The following is a 17,500-nucleotide window of genomic DNA, read 5'->3' as shown; positions in this document are numbered from 1 at the left end:
GGCCAAAACATGTTGTATTCACTTTTACATATTGTGCTTTTATTCACTTCTGGTAATACCATTCGGCTTGACGGCGTCAAACTCTTCTTCTACCTACCTCAGATAGTCTCCTCATCCCTTCATCCCCAGCTAAGGAGGGAGAAGTGTCTGGTGAGCGAGATGACCTCACCTCCTACTCCCTTCTTCCTTTCATTTAATGTCCTTTGAAAATAGGCCATGTATCTGAATGTATATCATAGAGCACTCAAAGAACAAAAGGATCAAGCAACAATCACCGACATCAAAACGCTGTCTAAAACACATTGTTAAACGGTATTTTCATCACTCATTGCAGGAGCTCCAGTGGCGCAATCGGTTAGCGCGCGGTACTTATACAGCAGTAACCAGACGAGCAATGCCGAGGTTGTGAGTTCGAGCCTCACCTGGAGCAGAGATTTTTAACAGAATACAACCGTCGGAGACACCAGCAAGAGTAAACTAAGGGCAGATGTTTACGAAGTGAATTCACTCAAACCAGTGCAATTCTCCGCTACGTTGCACCCAATATGATGCAACATTATGAATCGAGCTCATACTTGGCTTATATGTCATGTTCCATACGCTAAAAAGGTAACATGTAATCAATCTGACCTGATTTTGGATTTCCGATCAACTCCATAGTGTTATTAATTGATCAATCTGCTTCAATATTTTGCTTTCCTTCTAAATAACAGCTATCCCACAGCACCCCCTATAGGTTCATATGGGGAATTCTGTCTGTCGATCTGTCGTTGACCACCAGAGGGAAGTGTAGCATCATCACACTACATGTCACACAACAAACATCGAGTGCCTGAAATTGAAATATGCTGCTCATTTCAGTGTTGAAAAGGGAATCCCCATATCAGTGTGACGTCCCTGGTTAAATAAAGAATGAAGAAAAAATTAAAAGTACATGGAACACACATTTGCTAATATTTTGAAGGGCAACACCAACAAAACCTGGATAGCTACAACTCAAACATGGTAAGGAAGGCAGAGGACCCCCCCTCCCATGTGTTCCACTCAGAGTTTGTTACATTATGGGGAAGGCAGAGGTAAAGTCTTTAAGATGTAATTTCTGTTTTGTTCTTCATGAATTTGTATGTTTTGTTATGTCTGTGCTATGTCTTCTATCCTGTCACAGTGCATTTTCTGTACGTAAATTAAATACCTGTGAAAATCAGACAATAAAGACATATCTCATCTAATCTAATCTAATGTAAGAGTCACTTTCCAGTGTTGTGTCTCTGATCATATTCATTGCATATTGTCATATTCATTGCATATCATTGTGCATTGAATAAAGTATTAGAGTGTGTGTGTGTGCGTGTGTGTGTGTGAGAGAGAGAGTTGGGTGGAGTGGGTAAGCTCTGTAAGCTGGGAATGAACAAGCAGAAGATTGCTGTAATGATGTGACCTAGATGTCCCATCTGATCTCTGGGCTGAAAATGAGAGTGCAGCTCTATGCCCTGTACCCCCCCCCCCCCCCCCTCCCTCCCTACATCCGGCCCAGGACACAATCAGTGTGTCTTTATCAGTGGGGAATGTGTGTGTGTGTGTGTGTGTGTGTGTGTGTGTGTGTGTGTGTGTGTGTGTGTGTGTGTGTGTGTGTGTGTGTGTCTGTGTCTGTGTGTGTGTGTGTGTGTGTGTCTGTGTGTGTGTGTGTGTTAATGAGCTGAGCCATGTAAACACCAAGGATCAGAGCTCAGATTTGGGAGCATGTGCCACTTGTTCTTGCAGCAGCAGATTAGACATTACAGTTTTTAATTTACTCTCCTGAGCTGCTTCTATAAGATGCTTAATCCCCTCTGCAGAGCAGCCCCCCCCCCCCCCCCAGCCTGCAGGGGGCTGAGCAATCACACACACACACACACTCTCTGAGAGGAGAGCAGCATGGGTCAGCGGGCTACTTTACCCAATGAGAGCGGAGAGACTTTAAGTGGAGTGTGTGTGTGTGTGTGTGTGTGTGTGTGTGTGGTAGAGAGAGAGAGAGAGTTTAAATGCTCAGGGTAAGCTGTGATTGAACATCCTGAGATCAGAGAAGAACGATCAAATTCTGCAAACGCTAATCCTACATCTTTGAAAATTAAATACCCACTCTGTCCACTCCACACACCACAATCACACCCCCCCCCCCACACACACACACACACAGATGTTTAACAAGGCTAAATCAGACCTTTGTCTCATAACCCTGGTCAGCCCCGGAGGGAGCTGTTCTGATATCTGATGAGTTTTTCATTAATGAGACTGAGTCTAATCCTGCTGGAAAACAGCAATAAAAACAAAATGACAACGACCTAACTCAGCCTCCACCCCAATCCCCCAGGAACCCCCTATCTTGTATACTAATACTTTGGAACCTCACACTGTCTACAGGAGGCAGATAATCTGCAGACTGCAGACAGACACACAGACACACACACACACACACACACACACACACACACACACACACACACACACACACACACAATCTATCTCTTCTCTATCCCTCTGATGCTCTCTCCCTCTGATGCTTTCCCTCTCTTTCTTTCTCCCTCTCTCTCTATCACCATTCAGCATGTCAATAGTCAGAATGCCAAGAGTGATGGTGAGTGTGGTTGTGTTGGGTATTGGGGGTTGTTGCAGGGTATAAGAAAAAGTTGCTCAACTTAGGTTGGGTTTACATATTAAGCCTAATTAATCATGAAGGCTAATTGTTTGGTGTTCCCTCTGGTTAAATTATCTGAGGTATCACAGTGTTGCAGACAACTTTTTTCATAATGTTTATAACACATAACTATTGAACGAAAAAAGTCTCCATTTTAGCAGAGGATACAATTGTCTGACTGCTCCTTCCTCCTCTGATCTGTTTGACAGGACAAGCCGCCTTGCAAAACGAGCGCACCTTATCTAAACGTCAGAAGGTTAGAGGAACAGATGTTAACCAATGAAATCGTAGCTTTATACAGGGGCAGAGCTGATTGACAGTGAAATCGTCCATTCACTGTAAGCGCCTCAGAGAGTGTCTGACCAACCGTTGACCAAATACCAAAAATAGCACCTCCTCTTGTTCAGCACCCAAAGTCGAAGGATAGCTGGCCTTTCAATGGACGAAAGTGCGAGATTCGCCTGTGTTACCTAATATTACTATTACTGAGTGTCCATATTTGTGTAGAAACGCACAGAATATTTTTTTTTCTTGTTGGGTGAAACCGAATTGGGTGTCAAACATGCGTAAAAACCAACGCCATCCAAGCAGGGAACCGCCAAGAAAGGAATTATCGCCGCGCATCTGAGGCCAATCTCGCTTATTTTGTTTTGTCAAAATAAGGAAACATAGCTAACAAGATAACTTAGCTAGCAAGCTATATCTCATCGAAAATATCCAACGCCCGGGGACCGAAATTGGATCTACATTCGTTTTACAGCAGGAAAACGTAAGTATAAACGCAGAGATTTAACTAGCGGGACAATCGTCGCGTTTGCTAGATGAGATAGCTAGCTAACGTTAGCCTAACAAGGCCTCTCAGCTAGCACAGCAGCTAACGTTAGCAAGCTGACGTTGTCGTTACCAGCGAATGGTGCATGTTGTTGTGTAATAGTTTGGATACTGGCTAGCTAGCTAAAGTTAGCTAAACTCTCATGACATGTGGAATTCAATTTCAGCACGTAAACGGTTTACCCGCAAATGTTCGACATACAGCTATGCGCGTTGCTTGGGAAAACGGCACATTAGCTGACTTTAGCGAGCTAGCATAACTTACCTTATTCAGGTGACAGTTTGCAATCGACGTCTCGTTAGCCAGCCTGCTAGGAAGCTAGCTAGAGCTAAATTGCTTGTTTTGTTTGTTGTCGTTTAGCGATCCACAAACGCTAGCGCGCGTCAGAAATAATCCAATCGGATCAAGTGTAATATTAGCAAGGTTCATTATATAATCGGTAATGTCCCCCTGCGCCCCCCCCGTCCCCCCCACCCCCAATACTTCACGTTTTGCCGCTACTCCTTAACCGTTTCAAATTAGCAAGGCATGCTTCATTCTGACACTGCAGATGTCCTCTCTTCTCTCTTCACGGCATAGAGAGGTTGTCATCCTACATTTCTGAATACTGTAAACTGAATGGTTCAAGCTAATGAATCTACCTGTGATGGGCGGCCAGGGCATGCCGTGTGGTTTGGTATGGTCTTTTAGCTTTTTATCTTTGAAGACTTTAGTGGGTAGAGAACGCATACCTTTGCTAGCTATATTCAGTGCAAGACCTCCAACAGAGTTTGAAAGCACCGTGATTGATGCTCGACTGGGCCATCTAAGCCACTGTTCATGGTTTTTGCTGTCACAGGTTGGGTCGAGATGGGGTGTTGCTCCCACAGTTTGACAGTAGCAGTGTGAACTGTGACCCCTGGCAGGACGGGTAGGTCAAAATCAGCAGGTGACCCAGAGTTTGTGACGCCACATGGATTTTGACCCCTGTTCTACTAGGGAGATAAGGGAGCAGGGCCATGCCTGATAAAGGCACCCTTATCTCAATCAACAATGTAAGGTAGAGAGGGAGAGAAACCAACTGGGTTAAAGAAGTTCACCAAAGGTAAGTGGCAGTGGAGGATTCTGGGCGTGACCTCTTGACCCCACCCCAGATTACAAACCCTGCCCCTGCTTACAGACAGTGCCCCTGGCGATAGTGATTGCAAATACCCCTCAGCCATTCAGAGGATGAAATGTAGCCCTTACCAGATAATACTGTCCAATACTTTCAAATCTACAGGAACTGCCCAGGGGGTAGGTGTGTGTAAGCAATATGGCCAACATTTTGAATCAGAGGGCAAGGTGGAGATATTGCATATTACTGATACCGTCCCGATCACGTCAGGTCGACGTGAAGCGGGGCGAAACTGGAATTGGGCCGTTGGGGTATGACGACAACACGGACAGCTGAGATGTCATAGATGTGAGGTGCTCATGTTCTGCCTCTCTTGGATCAGGGCCAAAGGTGTCAGGCCAGGACAAGAGGAGCATTAGCGCCAAGGTGTGTGTGTGTGTGTGCGTGTGCGCGCGCGTTCACTCGCAGGTTGGCGTGTATAGTGTATGCTCTGAGATGGGTGTGTCTAAATGTTGGCGAAGATGACTCAAGGTTAACCCTTCTCTGTCCTCCACCCACTGTGATCATGTGATTTGAGAGGAGTGTCTGTAGAATTGTAAGGTGTGTGTGTGTGTGTGTGTGTGTGTGTGTGTGTGTGTGTGAGAGAGAGTGAGAGAGACAGACACACAGAGAGAGTGTGTGAATGTTAATTGTCCGCCGTGTGCTGTGAGCCTCCGGCCCTGAGGCATGAAATTGAGTGATGGCATGTCTGCGCGCGTGTGTGTGAGGGGTAGTTTACGTGTGACCACAGAGCTGAACTGCACTCCGTAGCATTATGCAATCACTGACCTCCACTTCCCCCATTCAGAGCCAGTGGTTTTTGGCAGCCAGTGCGTGGTGTGGGGGAGGTCTGAGCGTTGGTTTCGGCCTGTGGTTGAGAGGGGTGACAGCAGTTTCGAGTGTCAAGTGGTCGAGATTCGAATGCATAGTTTCAGCCAAGAGGTCTGCGCCTCAATAAAGTCACTTTCTGCGCATTGTGTGTGTGTGTGTGTGTGTGAGAGAGCGAGCAAGCGAGCAGTGAGTCCATTTCTGCCCACGTTGGTGTGAATAACTTTTTAAATCTTTACTAAGCTGCACCTGAATGTGTACATGTGTCAGTCAGTGTTTATGTATTTGTTGTGTGTCTGGCTGTCTCTCCATACTGGGTCTTATTGCAGTGCCTGTTTAAATGGCAGAGTGATGCAACTAGCCTTTCCTGTCTCGCACACCGTGTGTGTGTGTCTGTCTGTGTGTCAGTGTTGTCATGATACCAACATTTTGACTTCGATACCAGTTTATGTATCATGATTTAGATTCTCAAACTATACCACGGTAACCAAAAAAACATCAGGCAAAGTAAAAGAAGATCCTGTTAAATAACAGAACATGGAAATTGTTATTTATTACCAGCTACCAGACCTATTCGCTGACCTGTCGTGATTTGAACTCCTTGAAGAGGTCGCCATGCCTATCAGAAAGATGCTTGGCTAAATGTAACTTGTTGCCTCCCTTTGACTGCATGGCCTTGTAACATCTTTTACAAACAGGCTTTGTGATTTCGGTCGGCTCGCCGTCATCGTTGGCTCTATAAGCAAAGTAACGCCAGATTTTAACTTCTGGCGTCCTTTTTTATCAACAAGCAACAAACGGCCAGCGTCCGCACTTGTGGCTTCCATCCTTCTCTTTCCTCCTCGTCAACGCTGCGTGTGCGATTGTTTAGAGTTGTCTTTCCCATTCACACGCTCACTATGCATGCAGAGCACATGCCAGAACGCACAGCCCCCCCCCCCGTGAGCATATAGACAAATTACACTTATAAGATAATATTCCGCACAGCTCAAAGTAAGTACTGCGTCAAGGCATTTCTGGTAAACAAACCGGTTCTGAATGTTTTTCGAGAACTGTTTTCAAAGCAGGGTATCGTGATACTTTGGTAGAACCGGTACATTGTGCAACTGGTCTGTGTGTGTGTGTGTGTGTGAGAGTGAAGGATGTTGCTGAATGAAGCCTAGCCTGGATGTTTGCAGTGGAAGGTTTGCGGTTGCTAGGCGATGCTAGTGTGTTTTATTTTTAGAGAGAATCACTGCTGCTGAACATGATATATCGGAATACACACTCACTCGCACACACTCGCACTCACACTCACACATGCTCACACTCACACATGCTCACACTCACACATGCTCACACTCACACACACACTGGGAATGATAGTGGGAGTGTTCCAGAGCTTGAGGGAGGGATAGAGTGGTGGAGTGATAGAGGTATGAATGGGGTGTCCGCCCCACCCCGAGCCTGAAACTCAAACCAGGACAGAGTATTTATAGACCTGTGTGTGTGTGTGTGTGTGTGTTTCAGAGACAGAGGGGAGCACATAGGCTATGACGACACACTCACTCACTCACTCACTCACTCACTCACTCACTCACTCACTCACTCACTCACTCACTCACTCATTCCTCTCAGGTCAGCTGGAGTCGCTCCTCGCGCCTACTGGCCTTTTTTGGGCACATGCCTGCCGTGTGTGTGTGTGTGTGTGTGTGTGCGTGTGCATGTGCATGCGAGCGTCTGTCAGACTGTACTTAGTTGCCAGTGGTTGAGGACTTAGGTGCCATGTGGTCATGCCTGTTGAGGACTTTGGGATACAGAGTCAAATCCTGCCCTAAGACCTCTGGTGGGTGGGTCCCCAGTTCAAACCCCGCTCTGGCCTTTCCCCTTTCAATGACTACATTCTAGAACCGGCAGCTTTGATTGGCTGAAATCTGAAAGGGTCAGCCCAACGTGGCCAGTGTGGGTGGGGCCGCTGGGAGCTGGTTCAGTAACATTAGACTCTATTTCCAGCGGAGTAATGGTATTAGTTACCCTAGGCAGAGAGAGAGCGGGTGTATCTAAGTGTAATTGGTCTTTAGGGGTAAGGTGTACTCAGAGAGGCTTTTAAACTGCTGTATAATCCTGACCTTTAGAGGATTTTTGAGTCTTTGTATACCCCCAGGGATAACAATAGACACAGTTAACTAAAGACACCCTAGATAACGACCATGTGTTTTGCACATAGCCTAACTTGTTGCCCGGCCAAAGCAAAGAGCGAAGACACTTTTGATGTTTGTTTGATTTATCTTGGTCACACAGGCGTCAGATGTCTGGCTCTAACAGTGTGTCGTAGAGAAATGAAAATGACATCAAACAGCGACGGCGTGGAAAGGAGCTACACACGAAATCCGACTCTCCTGTGGCCACCCGTCGAAATTGCTATCACGATGACCCGTTTTGTTGACGCCAGCGATTGGTCCAGACCATCGCAGGGTTCTCCTCAAAGAATGTAAGATGGCTGCGCGGCCACCGTGTGTCTGCTTGGCTCCGCCACTATGTCAACATTTCGCAGCAAGTGAAACTGATATTTAGTAACGATAAGAGGAAGTATCTTTGATCGACAATGACATCGGTGCGTTTGACATGAATAAACGCAAGTCGGTTTTGCTAATGCAAAACCAAACCCCCGAACAGGTAATAATACATTTTCTCTGGATAGTTTTGATTTATCTGCTTTCTGTAAGGAGCGACTTGACGACAAAAGTGCCCACACTGGCCAGGAGAGGTCAATCCGCTAATACCTTGCCATGGAAAACACTGGTGGCGTGACAAACGATTTCTTTCAAACGCCATCGCTCCACAATCCTTGCAGATTCTTCAAGGCCGTGATACGCCGGAGTGAAAGTGTATTTACATCTTACAGTGAAAATATCTTGTGCTTCCTTTTTTTCTTTTAAAGCATTTTGGCATTCATCACCATAGTGTCTCCAATCATGATGTCATGTCAACAAACTAGGTATTTGTTTACGTAGCGTATTGGGGTATAGCTGCTGTGAAGGCTCTCTGCTGTGAACTTTAAACATGACGTTATTAAGACTGAGCTCTGTTTCTCGGCCGAGTTGATGGTGTAATCTCTGTGTGTCCTCCCCCCCTCTCTCTCCCTCCCCAGCTGTAGGCAGTAATGGGTGCGTTCCTAGACAAGCCTAAGACAGAGAAGCACAGCGCCCATGGGGAGGGCAACGGCCTACGTTACGGCCTCAGCTCCATGCAGGGCTGGAGGGTGGAGATGGAGGACGCTCACACTGCCGAGGTGGGACTGCCCCACGGACTCACCGACTGGTCCTTCTTCGCCGTGTACGACGGCCACGCCGGCTCGCGAGTCGCCAACTACTGCTCCGGCCACCTACTGGAGCACATCCTGTCCGGAGGGGCGGAGTTTGGCCCGGGGACGGGCTCGGTGGAGCGGGTGAAGGACGGGATCCGCACGGGCTTCCTGAAGATCGACGAGTACATGCGCAGTTTCTCGGACCTGCGGCAAGGCCTGGACCGCAGCGGCTCCACGGCGGTCGGCGTGCTCCTAAGCCCCTCCCACCTGTACTTCATTAACTGCGGCGACTCCCGCGCGGTCCTGTGCCGGGACGGGAGGGTGGGCTTCTCCACCCAGGACCACAAGCCCTGCAACCCCCGGGAGAAGGAGCGCATCCAGAACGCCGGCGGCTCGGTGATGATCCAGCGGGTCAACGGGTCGCTGGCCGTGTCGCGGGCCCTGGGGGACTACGACTACAAGTGCGTGGACGGGAAGGGCCCCACGGAGCAGCTGGTGAGCCCCGAGCCGGAGGTGTGTGTGATGGAGCGGGCGGCGGAGGGAGACGAGTTTGTGGTGCTGGCGTGTGACGGCATCTGGGACGTCATGTCCAACGAGGAGCTGTGTGAGTTTGTGCGCTCACGGCTACAGGTGTGTGAAGACCTGGAGAGGGTCTGCAACGCCGTGGTGGACACCTGCCTGCACAAGGTACTTGTATATATGCACACACACACACCTGCCTGCACAAGATACTTGTATATATGCACACACACACACCTGCCTGCACAAGGTACTTGTATGTACACACACACACACACACACACACACATACCTACCTACCTGTCTGCACAAGGAACACTCAGATACAGTGTTACTCACCTTCTGTGTAAACCCCTCTTCAACATTGCTGAAGCGTTTACGACCACACTTCCGTACAAGTACATGCTACTGACCCTTGACCGTTCTTTCTCTCTCTCATTCTCTCTCTCTCTCTCAACCTCAACCGCCCCCCCCCCCTCCCCTCTGTTTCTGTTGTATTCTGTCTCTCTCAGGGGAGCAGGGATAATATGAGTGTGGTGTTGGTGTGTCTGCCTGGGGCTCCCAAGGTCTCAGAGGAGGCTGTGAAGAGAGAGGAGGAACTGGACAAGTACCTGGAGACCCGCGTGGAGGGTTAGAATACACACACACACACACACACACACAACTGCCACAGATGCGCACGCACACATACATATATATATATATGTACACACACACACACACACATAACTGCCACAGAGGCGCACACACACACACACACACACACACACATATAAGCGCACACACATTAACCTTGTGTCTCTCTCTCTGTAGAGCTGCTGGGAGGCTGTGGGGAGGATGGGGTTCCTGACCTGGTGTCTGTCCTGAGGAACATTGCCTCTGAGAACATCCCTAACCTCCCACCTGGAGGAGGCCTGGCTAGCAAGTAAATACACACACACACACGCACGCACGCACACACACACACGCATTCATATGCACTCACTATACATGCATGCACACACTTCCACTTGAATACATTATTAGGGTCAACAATTACACATCAAGCTCTTACATTGTAAACAGGAACAAATTCTTGTTTTATATATGAATTAGATTACTGTAATAACCGACTGCATGTCTATTGTGAGCACTTATCTGTTTGCGTTTGTGTGTGTGTGCAGGCGCAGTGTGATCGAGGCGGTGTACAGCAAGCTGAACCCACACAGAGAGGAGGAAGGGGTGAGTTCATCTCTCTGACCTTTCCCTTCTCACCCCCTCCAACCATGACCCCTTACACTCTAGACCAGTAGTCCACTCCAGCCAAGTAACAGCAACACACTGTGTGTGTGTGTGTGTGTGTGTGTGTGTGTGTGTGTGTGTGAGAGAGAGAGTGAGAAAGCAAGCGGTGGTGTGTATAGAAGACACATTCAGCTCATGGGACAGCCTTAGTGAGAAGGAGAATTTTGCAATCCCAGATTTCCATCTAAAATATCTTGCAGCATAACCACATTTTTAGGCAGAGAACAAAGCAGTTGGGACACAAGCCCCCCCCTCACGCCAACATATCGCTCCCAATTGTCCCATAACGGGAAAGATCCCGGGTAGGACGGCGTCCCGACGTCAAAATCGGGGCGGAAATTGTGTTTTGTGTCGTCAGCAGAATAAGTACGTGAATGGAATTTGCACTTTTACACTGGATTCCGGAATGCAAATGTTAAGTCATAAATGGGTGATTGGAATGTTCGTATAGGCTGCAGCGGTCGCAAACGAAAACACTTGAAGTGAAACTGAGAAGGAATGTGTCCTGTTGGCTGGCTGAAGTATGACCCCGGGATGTTGTAGTATTAGCTGTGAAAAGTGTTGCTACTGTTTTTTTTTATTAGTTTTTTTAAAATATGTTTTTAGGGCGTTTCTTCTTTATTGGGATAGAGATAGTAGAGATTGACAGGAAGGATGGGTGAGAGAGAGAGAGGAGGGATGACATGCAGGATATGTCGATGGCCGGAATCGAACCAGGGACCTTGCGATGATATGGTATGCGCCTTAGTGTGCTACACCATTGAGCGCCCCCAAGTCCTGCTACTGTGTTAGTGTGCACTATGAGTTCACCACGTACATCACATGCTCAATCAAACATCTTTCGGTCATATTTAGCAATATGATTCCATATTTGCCAGGGATAACTGACAAATAGTCTGTTGGGAGTTGCAGTTCGTATTTCATCTTGACTGACTGTGTTGACTGTCAAACAGCAGAGATGCATTTTGTCTTCGGTCAACCACTGGCGAGCGAAACCAGCTAGTAGGTTTTGTGATGAACATTGAGATACATTTAGGTTCTCCCCAGATTTATTTATTTATTTTTTAACTTTTTTTTTTTTTATCAATAAACGCAGCGAAATGAACGTAACGCTTTCACTTTTGCTTTACCTTTCAACGACAGTGTCGTTGGCGATCAAACACAGCTGACTAGATCATTACTGAGTATCAGTTTCCACCGACGTGGAACGAAACTTGTTGCTCGCCGACTGCTAAGCTCTCCGAGCGCTGGTTTTGAGTGTTGCGAACACAGCGCTCCCTGTGAGCAGAGAGAAAACCTAGCATAGAGCTGACATGACCACGTGAAACACACAGACCGGCACCTTCGGCGTCTCCTCCGTAAAATCTAGATCTAGGCCCGCACGTTTCCTCAGGAGTCGCCTTGCTCTAACACAAAGGTACCAATTTACTCGCCTCTTTTCCGTCGGTCTCATAAACACGAGTGAATGTGTCAGGGAGCATAAAAGGAAGGACATCTAGAGAACATAAAAGAACAGATGTTGTTTAGACGGCCTTCTGAGAGCTCTATGGGACTCTCAATGGGATGAAGGAACAGAAGCACAGACATGCTGCATTTGACCCCCGCAGCACAGACACTGCACAACGTGAGCATAGAGACGTGATTATGACTCAGTCTCTCACACCAGAAGCACACTTTAGTTTGGTCTGGTTGTGTGTGTGTTTGTGTCTGGTTGTGTGTGTGTGTGTGTGTGTGTGTGGAGGGGGGGGGGGTGTTCTTGTGTTTTTGTATTCTTGTGTTAATGTTCAGTGGATTGGGACTTGCAGGGCTCCTCACTGGGCTTGGTGGGTGGGGTGCACAGGTGTCTTCCCCTTCTCTCTTACTGGAAAACCAAAGTGTCACAACAGGTAGTTGTCACAGGGTTAGAGGTAGCACCGTAGTGTGTGTTTGAAGTGTGTGTGTGTGTTTGGAGCTTGTGTGCGTGTCTGTGTCTGACACTTGCGTTTGTGTCTGATGCTTGCGTGTATGTGTCTGTGTGTGATTGTCTGATGCTGGTGTGTGTGTGTACTGTGTATGTATGTATGTGTGTGTGTGTCTGACGCTGGCGTGTCGCCCCAGGCCTGTGCGGGGGGAGGCAGTGCTGGCGAGGAGGAGAGTGAGGAAGGTGGCAGTACCGCGGCCCACCTGTTGGAGGCGCTGCGTCAGTTCCGCCTGCACCACCGGGGTCAGTATCGCTCGGTGCTGGAGGAAGCCTTGGCTGTCTACCGCCTGCCTGGAGAGAACACCCAGGAGACCCCCTCTACCTCGACCTCCACCGCACCTCCTCTGGACCACGAGTCTCCCCCACCCTCACCCCCCTCGCCCCCACCCTCGCCTGTTGCCGAGACAGACCCCAGCGAAGACACGCCCTCCGCGACCAACGTCGACCAACCAGATCCTTCCTCCGCCTGACCCCTGACCCTCCGACAGCCCTGCGCCCAAATGTTCTTGTGAGCCCATTCCTCTGTGAGCCGCTCCTGACCCCCCCCCCCCCCCCCCCACCAACCCCACCCAGGGACACCCAGGACTGGATTGAAGAAGACACCTTCAAAACACCCTCCACCTGGGAGAGGACTGGCCAGACCTCAGGACCGTCTCCAGCCCCACAGCACCAAGAGACTCAGAAGACCACACACTCCCCAGTCTGTCTGCCTGTGTGTCTGTTTGTCTGTGTGTGTGTCTGTGTGTGTATGTGTGTGTGTGTGTGTGTGAGTGAGAGACAGAGAGAGAATGAGAGAGACCAGTCTTAGCTGCAGAAACTCATGTAACAAGGTTTTTTTGTGTCCGTTTCGCTGTACGTGTATCAATGTATGTTTTGCAATGCATTCTGGGTTTTGTGGTCCGCTGTGGGGCTATCGTAGCTGAGAACACTGGGAGGTGTAGGCGGGTCCCGGCAGGAGTCCTTTGTTCAACCTTGAGTAATGATATTCCAAGAAGATGCTCCCTTAGTTGTTCTTCCTGAACTTTTCGTGAAATTCCACAACTTAGCACTGGGTAACCGCGACATTCCCCAAATGTCACCCCCTGAAAGTGTGTGTGTGTGAGACTATACTAAATGTATGATGCCCTTTAAGTTGATCAAAATACTATACCTTTCCCTTTCTGATGTGTGGTGCTTACCAAATTCTGGTTACGCTCTGTAAGCGTGCGTTTATGTGTGTGTGGGGGGGGGGCGGGGGGGGTTCGAATCAGTTCCACACAGCGATTTGTCCACTTATGATAAAGAACAAATAAAAAATGATTGGAGGTAAAGCACTCATCTGTGTGTGTGTGTGTGTGTGTGTGTGATTTGGTTGATGTCTTTGTCTGTCTCTCTTATCTTGTCTTTGTCCCGGCCCAGTCTGGAACTAGTCCACCATTCACTGGTTTATAGACCACCGCTGTCACTTAAGACCAGGCCTTTGTCTGTGGCTCTTTGTGAGCTTGTCGTTGTTGTTGTTGTTGTTGTTGTTGTGTGTGCGTGCGTGTTTGTAGTTGTGTTGGAGCTAGAGTCATTCATGGGTTTGCGCTCAGTCGGCATAAAATTCAAGCAAACGTTCGGAACGATCCAGTACCTCTGAAACAGTTGTCTTCTGTTTGTGCCCAGTGACTGCTGCCCAATAGAATTATACGGTCAGTGTGTTGTGATGAGCAGAACCAGAGAAGCGCCCCCTCCTCTCCTCTCCTTTCCTTTCCTCTACTGTTAGGCCCCCCCTGTGTCTGTCGCTCAATGGCTGCATCTCAATAGTCTGGAGTGGCTTCCTCCCCTTCATCTCCACTACATCTGACTACACAACAAGAAGGCTGTTCTGGGGGCGATGCCTCCTCCTCCTCCGCCATGTTCTTTTACATGAGTTTGGGTGAAGCGAGGAGTTGTTAGTAGAGGAAACCTCTTGAGATTGAGATGCCCCCCTCCCTACCTCCCTCCCTCCCTCCCTCTTTCAGTCTGCCAGGCTCAGATGTCATTCTCTACCAGGTGAGTCCTCCTCACAGCTCTCCCTTTTGTTCTTCTGATACACACTGTGTGTGTGTGTGTGTGTGTGTGTGTGTGTGTGTGTGTGTGTGTGGCGGGGGTGTCTGTCTCTCTCTCGGCCTCGTCAGGCCTTTGTGCAGCCTGTTCTGTATCTTTGAGAGGAAGGAGGAGGAAGGGGAGGATGAGAGAGGAGGAGGGTAGAAATGACCTGTTCATACGTCACTCGTTCTCTTTGCTCCTTCTTAATGTGTACACACACACACACACACACACACGGCACGTCAGTCAAATATGTGTTTATATGTCATGTACTGTGTCTGTTGATTCACAGACCTCTCTTTCTTTCTCTTTCTCTTTTAGAGTGCTGGTGACCTAGAGGACCCCTGGTAGCCGTGACAACGACCCCCGGCCCCCCATCCTCCCCCCCCCAACCCCCCCCCCCCACCCCGTCTCCTCCTGTGATTGGTGTAGCCACCCAGAGGTGGAGTGTCTCCATTGGGCCACGCCTCTTCCTCACAGGGGACATCGTGTGTGTAGGAGTGTGTGTGTGTGTGTGTGTGTGTGTGTGTGTGTGTGTGTATGGCGGAGGATGGATATATACACACACACACACACACTCTGCTTTTAACCAGGAGGAATCTCTTTTTGGAAATGTTAAGATTTTAAGAACTGAAGCATCGTAATGGTAGAGATGATTTTTACCATTGAGGTTTTTTTTGTGTTTCTTTTTTTTTTTTTTTTTTTTTTTTTTTTTTTTTTGATGTTGTTGACAGTGATCACCTGACTTCACAAGGACATGAGGACCTACTGTATGTGCTGGGTGTGTGTGTTTGAGTGTGTGTTAGTGTTTGTGTGTGTGTGTGTGTGTGTTTGGGGGTGTGTATGAGAGAGTTTGGAGGGGGAGGGGGGGTAATGGTTGACCCAGATTAATTAGATCTGGTTCTGCTCCTGGACTCTTTGCTGCCCGACAACCCCCCACCCCCAACACACACACAAACACAAACACACACATACAAACACACCCTTCCACACCTCACCCAACACACGCATGTGCCACTCTCTGTCTCACACGGACGTGGGTTCTACATGTTCACCGTTCTCTGAGCACCTGCCTCCCACGACCCCCCTTCTGCTTCACGCCACAGGAACTGGACAGCCATTGGTCGAAACTGATCCTACCCAAAGACCTCTTGGCTCTGACTGGCTCCTGCTGTTGAATGAATAATTTTGATGAAATGTTTTTATTTCCCCTCCCCCCCCCCCCCCCCCCCCCCGTTTGCTGATTGGAGGAGAGGAGGACTGAACGCTCCTCAAGAGCTGGGGTGGGGGGTGGGGTGGGGTGGGGGGTGGCCCTCACTGGCGGACTCTGGGAGGGGGGTGGTTTGTGTATTGGGTGTGTGTGATGTCACTGGCTGGACTGAGGCATGTGGACACAGTCCTACTGGGGACGTGGCCTGTGTGGTGGGGTGGGGTGGGTCTTGGGGTGTCTGTTATATTCACCAGTTTGCTCTTGAAGAAAAACACCCCCTCATAATGATTTGATGAGTCATGGACCTGTGGGGGACAGGGGGGGCTGCCAAGGGAATGTTTCTGTCATGTCCAACAGTTAGCTCCACCCCCCCTCCCACCCAGAGCGCCCCTTCTTAGACCAGTACCAGCCCTCTACCCCCTCCACCCTCCCTCCCCCCCCCCCCCCATGATGGCAGTGGTGTGGTTGGGACCTCTCTCACCTGGCCAGCTGGTGTAACGGTGATCCCAGACCTTCTCGGCCACAGACTCCCAGTTTTAACCCCCCCCCCCTCCCCCGTGTTTTCCTGATTCTCAGACTGCATTGGTAATGTTTGTATTTGCTGTTGTTTGATTGCACTCACATTTGATTACAGAAAGCGTCTATATATGAAATAAAATACCTGCCAAGGACCAGTGGTCAGCGTGTTTCTCAGTTCATTGTGTGAGTGGATACCCGTAGGGCGAAACGGTTCACCTGGAGTCACAAGGTTCACCTGGAGTCACAAGGTTTGGTCACCTATCTTTTGGCGAGAATTATATTTGATTGTGCAAACAAATGTTCAATATTAACACATACTAGTCGTAAAAACAAACATTAACAACACAGATACAACAAGTCATATAACAATAAACAACATTGATAGGCATGAAAAGTCTAAGTCTAAATACATTTCTACTATACATACACACATACACACACATCTACACAGAGACATACAGACATGAATATGTGCATACAGTAAGTACCTACATACAGTGCCTATAGAACGTCAACATCCCCTTTCAAAATGTTCATCTTTTGTTGCCCCAAAGCCTGGAATCAAAATACACTAAATTATTCAATTATACTCAAAATGTTTAATGTTTATTTTAAAAACTTCAATCAGAGAGGACATGTTTGCAAAAGTCTTACAAACCCCTTGCCTTGGCTCTCCTTAAATTAGCGGTCTTAAATTAGTCTTAAAAACGACATACATTCACACAATGGGGTTCAGCCTCCTGCCTGCCTGCTTCGTGCCACCAAGCTGTCCTAGGATAGCTGGAAGTGCCCAAGACTTTGGGCAATGAGGTGGAGCCATCGGCATAATGTATATGACTAAGCAATACACACTACACTTGATGTATGACCCCCCCCCCTCACCCAGAGGGACAGGGGCTAGGACACATGAACATGCTGGACGAATGGTCCCATTCCCCTGACATGCTTCCCTTTCTCTGCCTCAATGACTTAAAAGCTTATTTTGCTGAAGTTGGCTGTTGTTAAACTGAAGACTGTGATCTAATGAGATAAGAAATCGATGACCATTATATCATGAAACCATCCAGTCAACGCTTGATGTTAACGTTTCATGTAAAGAATTAGCGAAACAAATCCTGTAGCATCTCTTCAAATGATCTCTTCTTGGATGAAAGAGGGGAGGGGCAGACTATTCCTATGCTACCCCCCCCCCCCCACCCCCCTCACC

The 17,500-nt window shown here is 48.4% G+C and overlaps 1 protein-coding gene across 2 annotated transcripts; it reads left to right on the top strand.

The window, feature by feature from the left end:
- Nucleotides 1-3,084: 3,084 nt before the first annotated feature.
- ppm1bb (protein phosphatase, Mg2+/Mn2+ dependent, 1Bb) lies at nt 3,085-16,046 on the top strand. Of its 2 annotated transcripts, none has more exons than XM_083687037.1 (6): nt 3,085-3,443; nt 8,600-9,442; nt 9,787-9,904; nt 10,088-10,199; nt 10,438-10,495; nt 14,886-16,046. In XM_083687037.1, exons 2-6 carry the CDS (start codon nt 8,612-8,614, stop codon nt 14,913-14,915), a joined length of 1,149 nt encoding a protein of 382 aa, XP_083543163.1. In that variant the 5' UTR covers nt 3,085-3,443; nt 8,600-8,611; the 3' UTR covers nt 14,916-16,046. The 2 variants fall into 2 exon arrangements, with proteins under 2 accessions (XP_083543163.1, XP_083543162.1); XM_083687036.1 differs by lacking the exon at nt 14,886-16,046 and adding an exon at nt 12,653-14,864.
- Nucleotides 16,047-17,500: the final 1,454 nt, after the last annotated feature.

This window comes from Argentina silus (genome assembly GCF_951799395.1).
Source record: "Argentina silus genome assembly, chromosome: 16".
NCBI classification, from domain to species: domain Eukaryota; kingdom Metazoa; phylum Chordata; class Actinopteri; order Argentiniformes; family Argentinidae; genus Argentina; species Argentina silus.
This window is presented reverse-complemented; position numbering and strand designations above follow the sequence as displayed.

Bases quoted from the DNA above. Each gene is read 5' to 3' on its own strand.
- ppm1bb (XM_083687036.1), top strand. From the start codon at position 8,612: ATGGGTGCGTTCCTAGACAAGCCTAAGACAGAGAAGCACAGCGCCCAT. The intron at 9,905-10,087 runs GTTAGAATACAC...CTCTCTCTGTAG, and splicing joins CCTGGAGACCCGCGTGGAGG to AGCTGCTGGGAGGCTGTGGG. The intron at 10,200-10,437 runs GTAAATACACAC...GTGTGTGTGCAG, and splicing joins GGAGGAGGCCTGGCTAGCAA to GCGCAGTGTGATCGAGGCGG.